Below are 17,589 nucleotides of genomic sequence, written 5' to 3'. Positions count from 1 at the left end.
GGTCCCACTGTCCACCGTCCATGTATAGCCACCGTCATGTCGAGCCGCTGTTGTCGAGCCGCTGCCGTCATGCCTCACCACTTAACCCATGTCGAGCCGCTGAACCCATGTCAAGTCGTTGTTGTATATGTCGAGCCGCTGCACATCGCCGTCTCCTCCTATTCAACGTCGTCTTCATGGTCAACCACTTGTCGAGCGAACCAGTACAACGCCACGAGTCGTCTACGTCGTCATCAGGCAAGACCTTTGCCTGCGGGCATACACCTGCCGTCCTGTAGGGTAGTCTTAGGTAAGCATGGGCGGCAGCTAGAATAACCCGTAGGTTGTGTTTGTCTGACTCGTAGATGACCGGTTCTCGGCAACCATTGGCCCTTCGGGGTCCCACTTGTGGCCAGTACCATCAGGCCTCCATCTTCTCCCTAGCGGTTCTTTTCGGCCGCCCCCAGTGTCGTGCCCGGCACGACTTTCCCAGCCAGCCGGCCGCCGTTCTCGCGCGCCGCGTGGGAAACCCTGCCAATGGCAATGTATTACGGTAGCGTTCCCACGCGGCAGCCATATATAAGGGCTGGCACCGAGCAGTCGGGGTTCCGGTTCCAGTTCCAGCTTTTCTTTCGCCACTCTCCCGATCTCGGACCAGTCTCTTATTTGCATTATTCATGGTGTCGTGTTGCGTCGCGTTATATTCCGTCTCGTTCGATAGCCGCACCACCACACCACCGCAACAACCCTATCCCTGGCTGGCTGCCCACGGGGTCCGAACCGCAACCCTAAACCATCTGCCGCCGAGAGCCACCTAACCATCTAGCCATGACTGGCCCCTTATTTGATCCACCTTTATGTCGTTTTTTTTTTTTGGTTTTTTTTTTTTTTTTTTTTATTTTTAATTTTAATTTTTTTTTTTTTTTTTTCCCCCTTTTTTCTTTAAGACTTTTTGGGGGGTGTGGGGGGGGGGGGGAGGCCCGGGCCCCCGGGAGGGGGGGGGGGGGGGGGGGGGGGGGGGGGGGGGGGGGGCCGCGGGGGTCGGGGGGGGGGGGGGGCCCCCCGCGGGCCGTCGCCCAGGGGGGGCGCCCCCGGGTCCGGGGGGGGCGGGCGGGGGCCCCCCCCCGCCCCCCCCTGCCCCCCCCGGGGGGGACCCGGGGCACGACACGTGGACAAAACCGAAAAAATCGAACTGAAAATTGGTTCAGGTGGTTGCCATGAAAGTGTTTACTGGCTTCACACCTGCCTGAGAAGATGAGGATCAACTGACAGAACTGGACCGTCTTGCTCTTCTCACCATCCCTACAGCCCTTCCAGGTTTCTATTACAGAACGCGTTGGCGGGCCGATGCTGTTTTCAGTACCTAAGACGTTGGTTTTCGTACATATAACGGTTGGAACTTCTGAACCAGTTTGGCTTTAAACTACGAATTGGCTTTGCACTACTGCACGGTTCGTGTTATCGATCATTATCCAGTTGTACTACCATTGAAATAGATATCTAAAACTACGCACACAAGAGCTGATCATATTGTGAGTCAGCACTAGAAATTGGGATCAGAACGGATTTGCCAAACACCCTCAAATAGAACCCAGACGTGATGGATTCGTCTCCAACAGAGAACAGAACTAAATTCGAAGCATAAATCTCGACTTCGTTAGCAGCTTCTTGGAGTACAAATGAAAACGAAAAGAACAAATGATATCGATCTCGGAGGCAATACGATCTGCGAAGCGGTGTCATGGGAGCCTCCGTGATTATTAGGCCCAGTTTCTTGAACCATTTTTCATCGGTTCGATTTCAACTGCAATTTGTTCTCGATCAACAGCGCCCCTCCCATCACCAGAATTTACAACAATGCTGATAAGAGCCCTGATACAGATATTGTGCATCTTTTTGTCACAGTTGAAAGTGCTTGAAAGACGACAAAATAATAATCAGTCGTTTCTGTTCTGTATAATCTCCCCACTAACTTCTGTGGAATAAATACTGCTTTCAGTACGCGTTCTTTGCTTCTTAGCTTTATTGAAGAGACTTGGGTCGCACAATATTCATAATCCTTTGCCACTTTAACTCTACGTGTGTACGGTTAAAGTGCTCTGATATTTCGATTTCAAGCTGATCATTTGGTTTTTTCGTTGGGTTCTTAATTTGTCTCTTACCTTATCGCCAAGTCTCCGCATTAATGTTAGGTGTTTTAACTTTGAATAATAAATATTTTGATTATTAACACTGCTCTCTGAAATTGTAACTTCCGCATAACTACCTCGACGACATGTACAAGTTTTTGATTCGACCTACACAGCTCTCTCGCACATATTAGAAACCCGTAATGTTTCAAGCCTGTGTACCACTGCTTTTTCCGTTTTTCCTCGAAATAGTTGCAAATTTCCACATTAAAAGAGATCAGTTTCGTATTGAGCTACGTCGTTTATCTTAGATGCCATCACTAGCATCTGTCATCCTTGACACTTCTCCGCAAATCTGAGATGACCTTTACCTCTTATTTAATTTCTCACTGCCAATCAATTAACAGTTATATCACTCGCATGAGCACCAATAAAATTTCTTTTGTAGACTTTCATCTCATAAGGTCAGTGCATTTCCTGCATATATAGTCTTCACTGCCGTTAGTTTCTGAATGCTCTTGAATTCTAATTTGAAATTTTTTGAATTCTAGCATCCACTTGTTTATTCATTCTTTGCAAGAAATTCGGAAGAAGGGACAGATTCAAACTGAAACGTAAGTATACTGTCTATAGTCAAGACTACAACTGCCGGTGCCTTATTGGATCAAATGGGCGAAAGAAATACAAGAGAATTGCCTTAGAGGTGTTCTAGGATGCGTGAAAAGGATTAACACTCAAATCAATTCAAAACAGTATTGAGTTCTTCCGCTAAAAGTAAAGTACAAAACGCTTAAAATTTTTTTGCAGGGTCTAAAGATTAGTAATTGCGAGACAAATAAAACACCATGTTTTATCACGAAGATTGGAACAGCCGAGAATAGATACGATGTACAGTGCCCCCCAAAAAAGTCCATATGCACTTGTCAACCAAAAAAAAATTACATTCGAAAAACTGAACTGTTAATGACACTTACCTTATGAACGTTTAGTTGCTGCGTAGCTAGTACAAGAAAGTGCTATTATCCTTATTTTTTCACCCTGCCACTTATCTCCCTCTATCTTCTTTAATTAGCTCTTTAGTATCGAATGGTTAAGCACTGCACCGTTCTTATTTACATAACAAAATGATTAGAGCTGGTATCTACTTTATTGGCAAGAAGTTATCTGTCTGCTTTTGCATAGATTCTCTATAAAAAGCGAGGATTCTACCAATCAGTAAATTATTCATTTCATTCCAAAGTTATTGTCATCATTTAGGTAATTTCATGATTTTCCATCCAAATAAGTTCCTATCTTTTCTAAAAAAAAGTGACACAAGAATGATTTGCCATCCTCATTAATCTTAAGCTTCAAACATTCAAGGTGTTCTGCAGAAAACAAAATAAATGCCGGTCTTACCCAAATCCTTAAGGTATGATGGGCGTGAATATATAACCCAATCATGTTACAGTTATGTTTGATGGCTAACCAAATGTGACAAGAAACATATAGATTCCCATTTGTTCTTCTCTTCGTTTTAATATTAAGAGAGTTTGGGTGTAGCGCATCAGTGAACGATATTGATGTATTTCTAGTGATACGATATTTGATGGATACAAAGCTTTGCAGCTTTCTATAGCTCTAAAACAATGCTGCGGAAATTCAAAGGCAGCGTACCATGAAATTGACGGTGTTGGGACTGTCCACGTCAAGACAGGGATGGGAGCGTAGACTCCGATCAGGCCCAATTCCGCTAAATACTGCAGAAAAAGGTGTGAAAACCTGCACCGTTCACTCCTTCCGCAATTTGTTATACGATAAAAACGAGGACAGTTCCGTCTTCGTCCTACCTAACATACGTGATGTAGCCTAAACAAGCAGCAGAACTTCTTGTGTCACACTGCACTGTCTGCACTCTTATCTATTCGTGATGAGACGTCTATTTCGCGTCTATTTCGAAGAACGATGCCTTGAAACGGGTGTAAGGGAATGGAGGACGCAGTGGAAGACCAAAACTCAGCACTCATTTTCACACCTTAAGTGATTTAATGGGTTATTAAAACATTACGAAGATTCATCGACAGGAAAGCAGAGCCTCTCGGAAAAGTACCTGCCCAAGAAGCAAGCACGAACAGCGATGTATCGGTGTTTCCAGTGATACATGGCTTTTACAAGACTTTGTCAATAATACCACAATAATCGTTTGTTCGTCAACCATATTACAATAGTGAAGGAGGCTTAACTAATGTTCCATAAACTTTTATTTTTTTTCTATACGATAAACTGCTGAACCAGTTTTCGAAACGGCTGCGAAGATAAGGAAAAATAACACAATAAAAAATAAGCCCCACTCAAGACAGATAAGCACTGTTCTCATTGGTAACATGGTCCTCGTTCCGTTGTTCGTTTCATCTATTTGCTTTCGATACCTGCGCACAACACCTCTCTTTTACGTTTTTTTATGTACTCTATTCACACAACAGCGACTCAAATATCGAAAGAGAAAAATTCACGCAACGATTCCCAAAGTACTGCTTTAAATTACACTCTAGCGTAAAGTAAGTTTTGAGCTTACGATTGATGTCGATTGAAAGCCGCTTGTTTCGTCCCCATAGATACTCAGGTCGCCTTCGCTCACTGATTACCAGGGACTCAGCATCGTTTCCATTTGTCTCTTTTCTCTTTTCCTTATGTTCACCCAAAAAGTTTATAAGCTTTGTAAGTGACCTCGACGATCTCCAGACCTTCGGTCTTGCTCGGCTCTCACGTTGTCCATACATGCTGCGAACACAACAACCCACCTCTTGACAGTCTCACACGCGGACATGTTGCATCTTCTGAATCCATTCAATCCCTATTTAGTCCACCTATTGTCCATTCTTCTCACACTGTAACCACCCTATCTGCGCTTAATTGTCAATATATGTTCTTGTTGTTGTGAAAATAAAACGTTGTTCATATTTCAGAACTTTGAAGCACTACTGAGTAAGAAAATGTACACCAGCAACTCTGCATCGAGCTGCTGTAGCCTACTGCTTACTCTTTCCTTCTTCGATGGCCATTCTCATTCTATCCAATGATGACGATCACTACATCATATTCATATTGCCCAACTTTGGGAGACTTTTTTCTTTTAGATGGGCAGAAAAGAGGTTAATCGATTGGGTTTCTTCGGAGCTACAAGTTACATAGTAGGTTCTGTGATTGGATCAGGTATTTTCGTCTCACCGAAAGGTGTTCTTGTGCATGCTCGTTCCGTTGGATTGTCTCTTATTATATGGGTCGGAGCAGCAATTTTGGCTAGTCTTACCGCTATAGTGAGTGAAAAACACTTAGTATATGTTTATTCTATATCAAACGTAATTTCTTTAGCCAGAATGGAAGTGCATTGCTTTAGAACTACATTGAGCTTGGTACAAGTATTCCTGAGTCGGGAGCAGAGTTCGCCTACGTCACATTTGTAGGGTGGGACCCTATAGCTTTCTCGTTTCTTTGGTTATCAACTCTCGTGCAAAGGTACAACTTCTTCAGCTCTTCTTCTTTTATCTGGAGAACTCGTACACAAAGAAGATAAATTGCCTTCAGTTCTTCCTCTGCAGCAACTTTGGCACTGACGTTTGGCGAATATATTATGGTGGCCATAGATCCGCTAGTTTGTACGAGTGATGTGAATCACAGGTTCGCCGTGCTGCTACTTGCGTATGGTCTCTTATGTAAGTTTTCAAGGGTCTAATAATGCTCCTACTCATATAAAACGGACCTAAGACGATAGGAACTGTGGCAGTATTACTTCTTATTTCGGAAACCGTTCGCTAAAAGAAAACTTATTATTAGCAACCAAGACGTATTTGTATGTATGTCCTCCAAGCTCACCTTTCACCAACACTACCGTGGTTCAAATTACCCAGGAATCTTTGTGGCGAACGGCTCTGACAACGGAAGAAGTTCAATAAAGCTTAAAAAACTAGAGACAGAAATAAAGTTGTTTTAACATCAATTGCTCGTGCACTTTCTCGGCCTTTACCGGAGTTCGCGCAAATCAGTCCGTATTTCAGTGTATTTTCAGTCGCCCATTTTACGTAAATTTCGCATGTGTTCCGGTGAAACGTTGAATACATTAAACTATGCATTGATTGTACGGAGTGGTAATTGCTCTGTTTTATCACAATTTATCTCGGGTAATGTTCGTGATGTAAAGGATTCCGTGCTAGAGCACTGCATCATGTGAGGAAATCCGCTAATTTAAATAGCTTGACCGCTTTTTTCAGAGAAACCTCAAACTTGGGTAATTAAACCTGTGTAGTAAAGAACAATATAAACAGCATAAAACATAATACATAGTAACAATAATGTACGTACGACAATATATATAAATATATATGTATATGTATATATGCATATATATACATATATATATATATATATATATATATATATATATATATATATAAAAGTATTACGCGTGTCCACAGCAACAATAAACGCCTTTGAGAGCGTGATGAAGACGGAAAGCAAAACTACAGTACGAATAAGGAGGATATGGACCAAGTGAACTTCAGTGAAGTTAATGAAGTGAAGGTAAGAAGACGAATTAGATGGCGGTACGATGTGTTACCGTACGCAAAAATATTCTTAGGTGTATCACGACGGTAAGAGATGATCTTGAACCTGAGAAAAGGTGCAAAGAATTGCCTCACTTCCGTCGTCACGACATGAAAATGTGACTTGCACTTAAAAGCATTGCGTCACCATCATAAACAAGTGTACCACGATGAGGAAACATAACTTGTGCTCATGGAATTTTATCGCTGTCGTCACCGTTGTATCACGCCGAGAAGAAAAGAATTTAACTCAAGGAATTGCATCACTATCTCCAAGTCATCTCCTCTTGAGATCTCGACATTGGGAACCTCATTTGTGTTTTCTTGTTATGCCAAGAAAGTTTTGGTGAAACTTTATTATTAGCCTGACTTTCCAACAACCTCTTCTTTATTAGAAGCCTGAAAATGGTTCGAGGTCTCTGATTCAATGTATATCCCACCAAACTTCTCACTCCTTGCCAAGCCTCCATATCAGTCTAAGTACAAGTACTTCAAAAAAAAAAAACAAACTGACCAGTCTCAATAGCGGGGTTGGTGAAATACCGCGTTCTCACAAATTGTCACTAGGTGGGGCGATCTCATAGCTCACAAAGTGTTACGAACCACATAAAGTTATCAGTAGTTGACGAACATTGAGAAAATGAGAAACATGGTAGAAATGAATTTGAAATAAAATGTATGATATTAGGCCAAGTGAAACAAAGATGTTCCAGGAAGGAATTGGAAGCGTTTTGCATTTCCGTCAAGAATTCATCCATAAACAAGAAAAATGAATACTTTTCTATAACTAATGACTTCTTGCCGTTAGTAACACTCTGCGAGCTATAAGAATGTCTCACATGCAGCTCCTTACACTATCCAGACATTAGAATTTAAAGATACTGCACAGTGCGCAGATCTCATTCTCCTTCGATGACATACTGTGAGAGCGGGGCGGTTCAGCAGTCGGTAAGACTAGTCAGTTTGTCTTACTTTTGGAGTTTTTATACGGTGTACTTAGAATGATATCAAGGTTTGGAAAGGAGAGAAGAGTTTGATGAGGTATGCATAGCATCAAAGACCTCGAACCATTTTCAAGCTTTTGATAAAGAATAGGCTGTCGAAACGTCGGCCCAGTAATAAAGTCCCACCGAAACCTTCGACCAATCATCTCCAATAAGGTCGTGACACAAAACACCTTCCACGGTGACGTTTATAAAATGCTGTACACAGGCAATGGTGAACGCCTTATCTGCGAACCAGCAAGACCTCCTCAATGTCGCACCGAGAACAAGGGGTACTGACCGTCGACGACATTATGGGAAAAAGAGTCGATCAGTGTCCTGCAGACATCGCTTTAGCACCAGCAAGGTGGCCTTTGACTGATCTCGTGTACGATGTTGATCTTGGGCAGCACAGTCGACGGTGATGAGGAGGCTTGACTGCTTGGAAAAGAAGCTGCATAGACGGCTGCTTGACTACTTTTGGCCTAAGATATGCCACAGTGGATATCTTTACGTGGAATGTAGTGTACCGGCGGATGACACGTGGAAGTTATCAACATCTTGCACCGCCATCAAAAGTGGCTACAGGAAATCGTTCTTGTTTCTTTGGCCGTATGTTAAGGATGGCAGCACATGGCCTTGTTTAGCGAGTTCTGAGCAGTTTGTCGGATTCAATCTCGAAAAGAACAGCTGCCCGAAAATTGAAGTTCTGGAGTGAGATGGTGAAGAAGACCTGAGGCACGGTTCGGATAGACAGTTCGGACGAGATATGAGGTTTTGCAGGCTATGAAATAGGGACGAATGAATTTGTTCTGTGCAAGCTCTCGCAGAAGATCGAGAAGGTTGGGCAGAGCTATGTTAAAGGACGACACACCTCGGCGAAGATGCTGGTAGTTGCGTCAGGCGACTACATCAGCCGAGTCAAGTCACCTTGATTACCTCAACTTCCGATGTTCTTCGAAATGATCGAGCGGCGCCAATAATTTTCAACTCAACTTTTGCCAACTCAATGGTTCATCTTCTCGTGTAAGATAGGGAGAGCTTCAAAGTCTCCCTTGAAGGATTTCGTGGATAAATCTGACCATCGTGTCGGCGGTATTCCTGTAATAGACATAATATCGCGTGGAACCTAGTCGCTCACAGTCCAGGTATAACGGTTGTAGTTGAAGCTCATCACGTGTCTAGCCCACCTTATTTCACCTTCCATGGTAGCACTGTCTCTAATATTCGATGGCTGAGGTAGGAAAGAACCTCGAATTCCGTCCTCCACTTGTGTGAAGCAAAATACCCCTACCATCACCCTTTCGATTGAGCGTTCAATGACGCTCTCCGTTTTTCTTCCTGGTTGCGAAGTACAAAGTTTTCTAAAGCATAGGTCAAACCAAAAAGTAAGGTTGTGTTCTTTTTCACTAAATTCTCGATGCTCTTATTCGCTCTCAGAGCCGCTCGTTTCCTCCTAGCTCGATCTGTGAGGCTTTATGCCGCCAAGTGCTAGACCAAAGAAGTGGGACGTCGTCTGAGGTGATAGAAGTCAAGATACTGCGATGGACTATTGGTGTCACTTGCCTCGACCAAATCCACAGAGAAGACATTCGGCAGGCTAGATTAGGGGGTGACTCCTGTGTGGAAATGTGTATGAGAAAATGTGTAAACTGCGCCCTTGATACGTCCAACGTAGTGGTAACTACTCCAAAAATTCACACCTAAATGTAGTCGGAAGGCAATCAGAGAGACGATGGCTTGATACGACTCAATGACATGAAGCTAGCTGACATCAACCCTAATCTAGCACACGACTGAGCGAAGCGTCATCTAACACGGCCTTCGCCACTAAAAGGGACAAACTCTGAAGAGAAAGAAAAAGAAGACATGCGGAATACACCAGATACAGAATTGCAGAAGTGTGAAAGTAATCAATAAAGGTTGACAAAGCGTTGTCCGTTTTCAGGAGAAAAGTTGACTAAGCCAAAGTCTAAAAGCATATCTGAAATAAGTATCAATCCGCCTTTCCAAATAGCATTCTCAAGAATTATGCTCGTCTTATTTCAAAGGGTGTATGATACATGATTATAAGCAACACGTATATCCGTAATGAGCATAGTCGATTACCCTTAAGGATCAATTCCGTCCACTTCTATACGACGCAAAGTGAGAATTCCGACCATTGAATAGGGAAATAACGAAGGAATAAGGGCCATTGAATTGAATGCTCCGCGCCTTCCTCACCTTGTGTCGCTTGTCACCACAGTTCACTACAGCACTGATGGAAATGGTGCTCCGTCTTCCGTTCAAATTTCGACCTCCCAACTTCGTCACAAACTTTAACTCGAAAATCATCCTCTGTAACGTACAAGGCATGACTGTGGCTTTATAGTGCTTCATTTGGACCATCGGTTTAGTTATCCAAGTTTGAGCAACCGGTCACCCGTGGAAGTTTACGCCAGACGAACGGACTGATGGACAAGTTTGCACTTCATTTAAAGTAATGATTCATAGAAGTGACCGACGCAAAGAATTACCGGATAATTGTTATCAAGATTCGCAGAGAAGTTGATAGAAATCCACGTTTAACAAGTCGACGTAAAAAAAATTGGCTAACTTTTCAGACTTTTTTGCGCTTGTTCATGTGCTGGCAGGCTCTTCGGTAGGAGGCTATTTACGAGACAGACAGTTTCCGTAAAGAATAGGATTGCCGTCTAGCATTTGCAAAAGCCGCACAAGTATTGCACAGGGCAGGATTTATTCGCGGCTGGAATTTGATATTCAGAATTGAATATACTATTGACTAGACATCGAGTATAGGTCTATCCATCAGTTCCGAATAAAATAACTTTGACTAATAGCTGAATAGAGCCAAATTATTTCCCCTAGAATGCAAGTACGACGTTTGCAATTATTGCTCGGTCATCTAATAACTTCACGGAAACCAATGGTTTCTTACGGTCTACGACAATGGGGTCTTGGGAGACACGGTAATCTTTAAAAATTTAGCCAGATTTTTTTGAACATTGCCTGGTTAAGTGCATTGCTATTAGCTTTCCTAACAATTATGATAACAACTGTTTCAGAAGTTCTGTTTGGTCGACTTCTTTTAGAGCAAGTTGTTGTTTTTATTCATATCTAGAAGGAAGAAAAATCGTTAAAAACTGAAAAAGAGAACAAACAGAGATAGCGGAGGCGAAACTAATGCAAACAGAACTTAAACATAGAAACAGTTAAACTTTTGTGTACTCTCCTGTTTCATTAACCTGCATTGGCTTTCGCGCTCTTGGACATTCAATTAACTATTGATGCCGTCTTTTGCGCTATCTGGGGAATGCAGGAGATCTACCCTCGCGGACGTGGGGTGTTATAAGGTGCTTCGGAGGAGAATCCGTTGCGACGAGGACGTTTTCCTCAACGTTTTTCTGAAAATTAGGGAAAACCAGACGTGCTTCGAGTTGCAGCCATTTGTACCGTTGTCACTTTCTCTCTGTATTTCAGTATTCACGGCACTTATGAACATGTTCTCTCTGAGTAAAATCGCTGCGCGAATACAAATGGCAAGCATGGTTGCCAAGATTGCCGCACTCATCATCATTATTGTTATTGGACTGTACTGCATGATCTTTAAAGGTATGTGACGGTTTTGTCTCTTACTAAAAGGAAGCAGACATATGACCTTAAAATTGTTTTAGAAATAGACGAAGTCTTTTTAAAAGGTGTTATATCAATTTCTCTGTCATTCTACTGTGGAGATTCATTTTTTTCACGTCTTTAAGAGTCTTTGGATTCTTCGTTGGATCCCGGATTTTGTAATAGCGGTGATTATATTAACATATGCATCTCCTCTTTTCTAACAGCTAATAGAGTTTTAAAAGCGGAAACAAATTTTCACATAATTTATTATTTGATTGCCACGAAAATAATGTGTGATTACATACTACCCATAGGTATCCAGATATGTTAAATATTTGAATATCTGAATATCTGCTGTTGCGGTAAATTGTTATTATTCTTTGTCCTTTACTTAGTTCTGAATATAACCTGAATATCAAAAAGCATGCTATCTTCAGTTGTTTCAGGATAACGATAATTTTCATTACCGTTACTTTTGAAAGTTCAAATGCTCCGTTTTAACACAAGTTATATATACGTACTTTGAAGCCATTAGATACATCCTTATCTCATACTTCACGTGATGATTTCTCTTGCTTCTGGTATGATTACAAGTTCACCTCACATCAGGAGATGGTGTCTGATTCTCCAAAACAATTTAGTAATGAATTATATCCTAGCCGGTGATGCAGCGTATGATTAGGTAGGTAAGCAGAGTCAGCTATTTAGGTGCCACTAAAAGTGAACTTCTTTAGGATACGCACCATCGCTAATTGCTCTGATGAGGTATGACCGGGACATGCTCGAAATTCCGCCGGCACCCTCTTTACACGCACCGTGTTTTAGCCATTTCTTGCTGTATAGTTCAATAATAACTGTTATTTATCCTCTAATTTTCATCTGTTCCCTTCAGTGTAAGAAACGGCAATTCTCGCAGGGAATATAATCGCGGGTGCCTTCAATTGCTGTGCCCACGTTAGTTGAGGTAAATCGGAATGGAGAGAAAGTGTGACAAGCGTCAAGCAGAGAAGTGTTGCGAGACCATTATTCAACTAATATATTTGTCGTCGACTAAATGTGAAGGAATGATACGATGTTGATAACAACTATCATAATCACTGCGCTTGAAGGGAGCGCAGCTGATGATTTGGAGGTGTTTGTGGTAAACTGTCAGTTCTGGACCTGGGTTACGAAATTACCACTCATTTCTCTCTCGTCCCAAATTATCATGTGAAACGTTGAGAAAGCACCGCGCTTGTGCATGCGCCTCATCCACGACCAAGCCGTCGATAGTCAATAAGGTGACCTCAGCAGCCTATTTCAATTAAAACCAGAGAATACGCTGCTGAGGGAACCTGAGCCGTGCAATCCCCCAAATTCTATAATACATTACCGTACAATAACTCCATCGTCGTCATCTAACAGTTTCGTGATACGGTGCTTTAAAATGTTCTTCCAAATGAGAAAGACAAAAGAAGGACAGAAGAAGTTGGTCGCTGAACGTTAAAAATGCGCTTAAGGCAGAATTCGGGTGGATTACTGTCAAGATTGACAAAAACTAATTTAACGTTTGAAAAAGTTTCAACGTATAACTTCTCAAGTGGTGTTGAATTGTCATTATCTGCGCACTCGGCACGCACACAAAAGTGGCTTTCGGTCATTTAAAGGCAGCATACCACGAACCTGAGGTGATACGGATTTCAGCTGGAGTATCCGTATACGGGGTCGTAGATTATGGAAAGGGGGTGGTTCCGCCCATCTCTCCCTGCATCACTGCAAACAGCAGCCTCCAGAATTCTGTTTTGTGCGATGCCTTCTATTGCAGCGCGCCACCTTTGCAAACATAGCGCCCCTTACTGCCTATCGGGGCAGTTCGAATTGGTTTTCGACGAATCGCAGGGCAGAGGCGACGCAAGGGGTGGAGCGTTGCAATAGATGGCGTCGTACAAGACAGCATTCTGGAGGCGGCTGTTTGCAGTGATGCAGGGAGAAATGGACGGAATCATCCTCGTCTCCATAATCTGCCACCCCGTATACGGAAACTCCACCTGAAATCCGCACCACTTCAGATTTGTGGTATGCTCCTTCAAACTCGTAAGTTCTCCACCTTCATGGTTTGAAAAAAAAAAACTAGTTTCAGGAGACACTCAACACTTCAGCAAAGACTACGCGTTTGAAGGCAGTAATTGGTCACCGGCTCAAATCGTGCTGGCCTTGTATCAGGGTAATTGGGCTTATGCAGGATACACTATACTCAATTATGGCATGGAAGATGTCCAGATAAAGAATTTTAAAAGGTGTTTTTGGAGGGGATAAAAGTGAAGTATCATATGGACTGTTGTTATATGTGAATATTAATGAAGACTGGTTTATTAAGGACAGTTCCGCTGGCAGTCGTAAGTGGTTTGTTAATCACTGCTGCTGTGTATGTGCTTACCAATGTGGCATATTTTTCTGTCCTTACCCCACAGCAAATTCTCAACTCGACTGCAGTTGCAACGGTAAGCACTCAAGGGTGTCGTTTTTTAAAGATAAGTAGTTGCCTTTTATTTCCCATTTACAAAATCTTTAAAGAAATGTTTGGAAATTCCGTGATACTCAAAACAATCTAGTTTAGACATTCTCTCAAGAGACTGTGGGCTCATTTTCATATGTTATGCCAGCACTCATTGCTGTTCTTATGATAGGAAGCAGCAACGCTGAAATATTTGCATGGAGTAGGTAAGACATATATGTTAGATTATTACAGTGCTTAAAGAGGTTAGTGGAAGTTGGTTTAAAACAGTGAAGAATTTCCATGGTATATTCTGCCTCACCTCCTTCTGCTGCTTTCTTGTAGCGGAAATAATTTTTAATTTTTGGCAAATATCAATGTGCCCCTCGGCAGGGCAAGGCTAAAGGTGAAACCCGGAGGGAGATAAAAAGAAATCGACTTATACTATGCTATGGTATACTTGTTGGAAGATTTTTCTATTCAGAATATGCGTTTTGCAGAACAAATCTTTTAGAACTGGGTCTCTGTAATAATCCAACGGTTAAGTGTAGAAGTGAGCTAACCATAGGGGAAGAATAGAGCTAAGAGTGTAGGATACCAATATGAGCGTGGTTCCACTCAATTCACCCTAATCGTTCTAGAAAACGACGTAGGAACGGTTTTTTTCCCACAAAATACGTCAGAATAGCCATGCTTCGCACACGCTCCGGTTTCCTCAGCAGTCTATTCATTGCTTGCACTTGAACTGGTTGTTGAACAGAACTCATCGATCCCGTACAGCTCGCTGCAAAGGGACGTGCAAAAGGATAAAGCGTCTTCACGTACCTCGCAGAATCCAATACCATTTCCCACGTTTTTTTAGCACAAATACAGGGAATTGAGCTTGGCCACGCTCATATTCGTAATCTACACCCCGAATGCTATATTTTGACACAGCTTTCGTGACTATGTCAGATCTGTGAAACGGTGCCTTCGATTAAGCTTCTAAAAAGATTTAATTATTCGAGCCTAGAAAATGCAGGTACATACAAGCTGGTGCACGCCGAGGGATGATGCCCACTATGTTTGCTTTAATTCACCCTGACAATGACAGTCCACGCGTAGCTGTTCTGTTCCACGTAAGTAGTTGCAACTAATGTCTTGCACAGCTAGAAGCGATCATTCGTTCAAAGTCATCGTTTTAGGTACTGCTTTCAATGGCTTTCTGCCTAATTGGAAATGTTTATGAATTGGTGAACTACGTAACAGTGATTGCTCTACTAACCACCATGTTCTCAGTTGGAGCTCTATCTTACATCAAATGGAAAAAGATGCCCGTTAGCGTCAATGCAGTTAAGGTAAGGCAACACCAATTTTCACTGCACATGAAATATGTGCCGGATTTTGTAAATTATTTCTTCTTTGTCTAATCCCCATGAGTATATAAATATGATGCACTGTCGAGAGTGGCCTAATTACAGCTATGTACTCACGATAGTCAACGAGCGAGAACTTGGTTTAGAGTTGTTGCAGCGATGTGTTTCTTTGAAATAAGAGATGTGTGATAGAAGAGGTTGATATTACCGCCGGTAAGCTGCTCGAGGGTAACATTTAATGGATGATCAAAAGGAACAGGGAAATGACCAGGTTTGCACTTTTGAAGGGCTAAACAGTTACAAATTTCACCTACATTATTATCATACATAATTATAGATCACGAATTACGTGCGGATTGTTCCTGCACATATCATACCGTACCTGTAAGAAAGAATCAAATGTTCAGTGCAAGTTGGACTTGATTGTTTTCCTGTTATAATTTTTTCTGGCTAGCAGTGATTTCAAACTATGGCCTCATTCCTGCTAGGTACCGGCGGTAGCACCAACATATGGCGCATGAAAACGAACATGTCAACGATCGAATATTTTTACTAGCGACAGTGGAAAACTCTTTCAGTTTTCGATCTTCTGGCCGATTCTCAATTTTGTAGTAAATATCGCTCTATTGGTTATTCCCATAGTTGTTGAGCCCGTCAAGTCTGCAATTGGATTTGGACTTTTCATCCTAGGGATAGGTAGGTTAGATAGTAGTTTTCTTTTTCTGTTACATTTGAGCAGTGAACATTTCCAAAATTTCCTCCGAGAAGGCATTACAGAAATTGCAGCACTTCCATATTGTGTTGATCTGAGACTTTCATAAGATTTAAGTTAGTCATTAACCTTCTTCATTTGAAAGAAGTATTGCGTATTAACGCAAAAAAAAAACGCAACGCAAGCACACGAGCCAGAATCGTGGTAGAGGATTGAGGTGATACTTGTGTGTCATACTATCATGTGAGAAGCAACTTGATGCATTACTACTAATATGGGTGTGATGAAAGTCTTCACGGCGCACTCTCCGCGTCCGCTAAAACCATAATTTATTATATCAACATATGCGAGAAACGCAGAGTCATCAAAAACCCTAGAAAAGACTTACGGCAGCACAGTAATGGTTAATGCAAGCAATAACGAGTTCTTCATTTGGATTGTATCGATTTCTTATTCTGATATTTTTAGTGGTTTACTTTCTACTTGTCCGGCCAAAAAGGAAAATACCATTGCTGATGAAACTCAACGGTAATTCTTTCCATTTCGTTATATTTGTTGTAATATTGACGAAAACCCGTTAGTGTTGACGAAAATGAGAATGAAGAATCTAAGAAGGATCATAAAAAGGAACTTTTGGACATCTTCCGCATTCTGTTCTTCACTGTAAAATCAGGAAAGGTCTGACTATTTGCAGTGGTGTTTGAAAAATTCCGAGTTTTTTGTTTGTCGTTAGAAGCAGGCTCCACTCAATTCCCCCTAGTCATCGTAAAAAAACACGGCATGGGAACCGCTTTAGTTTGTACGAGGTACGCTAGAATGCGCACATTTGTACACGCTTCGTACCCATCTCAGCAGCCTATACATTAGTTTTACTCAAGAAGACTGGTAAGGAGACATAATTTATCTTCGACCTCTTGCTTGCGGAAACGAATGGAGCGCTGCGACTGATTCCGTAGGAGAGAACGCCATTTTCAACAACGATTAGGGGAAGATGAGATGTTTCCGTAATCTACAACCTGAACTCTACGTTCTGAAGTTTCCGTATAACCTCAATTTCTCGATACGCTGCCTCCAATCATAGCTGCTTTTTCGATTTCAGCCCTTTCAACATTCGTCTGTCAACAGATTTTCTGGACGGTTGTTGAAGCAGCACCAACATATGAAAAAGAACGCGACTCGACGGTCTCTGAAAAAGATACCAGTACACCTGTAGATAACCAAACTAGTAGGAAAATCACAGACACAGCATCCAGTATCACCTCCAGTAAATTATCTAGAAGATCGACGAACGTCATTCACGACTCGTCAGCAATAAAACTATAACTTCGAACCCTTAGAGTTCGTCAAGGACTATTCTGTTGTGAATGTGTTGTTGTTGATTTCAGAGCTTCACGTGGCTGTACAAAATTTTGATTAAACTTGTACTTGTTTTACTAGGTATTGTTTATACCAAAGTGTTTATCAGTGTCCTTTGTGTAAAACAATGTCTGTTACACTAAGACGATCAGTAGAATTCTGACTAGTGGGAGGTATTGAACTGCCAATAAAAATTCCAACATCACTGTACATGCTACTTTTACTACAGGCAGGATCTAGCAATAACAAATTCAAGAAACAATGCTCGAAGGGCTACAGTGATATGAAATGGATGTCTGGGCTAGATTATCACGACACGACTTTCACAACCAGCTTGCAGGGATATTTTCTACGATCAGTGGTGATGCTGAACTGGAATAAGAACAGTATTTCCGAACTGCCCT

General features: G+C 41.9%; 2 protein-coding genes across 3 annotated transcripts; one reads left to right on the top strand and one right to left on the bottom strand.

Annotated features, from left to right (window-relative positions):
* Positions 1 to 67: 67 nt before the first annotated feature.
* Positions 68 to 651, bottom strand: RB195_002689 (uncharacterized protein; the record flags this gene model as incomplete). Its single annotated transcript, XM_064200060.1, has 2 exons — positions 68 to 272; positions 350 to 651. 2 exons carry the CDS (start codon positions 649 to 651, stop codon positions 68 to 70), a joined length of 507 nt encoding a protein of 168 aa, XP_064055941.1.
* On the top strand, positions 70 to 17,152 carry RB195_002688 (uncharacterized protein; the record flags this gene model as incomplete). 2 transcript variants are annotated; one of them, XM_064200058.1, is made up of 14 exons in its annotated part: positions 70 to 289; positions 5,225 to 5,239; positions 5,301 to 5,404; positions 5,485 to 5,603; positions 5,673 to 5,800; positions 11,155 to 11,286; positions 13,409 to 13,565; positions 13,646 to 13,769; positions 13,886 to 13,989; positions 14,784 to 14,880; positions 14,947 to 15,099; positions 15,696 to 15,813; positions 16,298 to 16,357; positions 16,929 to 17,152. In XM_064200058.1, 14 exons carry the CDS (start codon positions 70 to 72, stop codon positions 17,150 to 17,152), a joined length of 1,755 nt encoding a protein of 584 aa, XP_064055939.1. The 2 variants fall into 2 exon arrangements, with proteins under 2 accessions (XP_064055939.1, XP_064055940.1); XM_064200059.1 differs by lacking the exon at positions 70 to 289 and having other exon boundaries at positions 5,167 to 5,239.
* Positions 17,153 to 17,589: the final 437 nt, after the last annotated feature.

Source organism: Necator americanus, chromosome IV, assembly GCF_031761385.1.
Source record: "Necator americanus strain Aroian chromosome IV, whole genome shotgun sequence".
Taxonomy (NCBI): domain Eukaryota; kingdom Metazoa; phylum Nematoda; class Chromadorea; order Rhabditida; family Ancylostomatidae; genus Necator; species Necator americanus.
The sequence above is the reverse complement of the archived record's forward strand: the minus strand, read 5'-3'. Positions and strand labels throughout refer to the sequence as shown.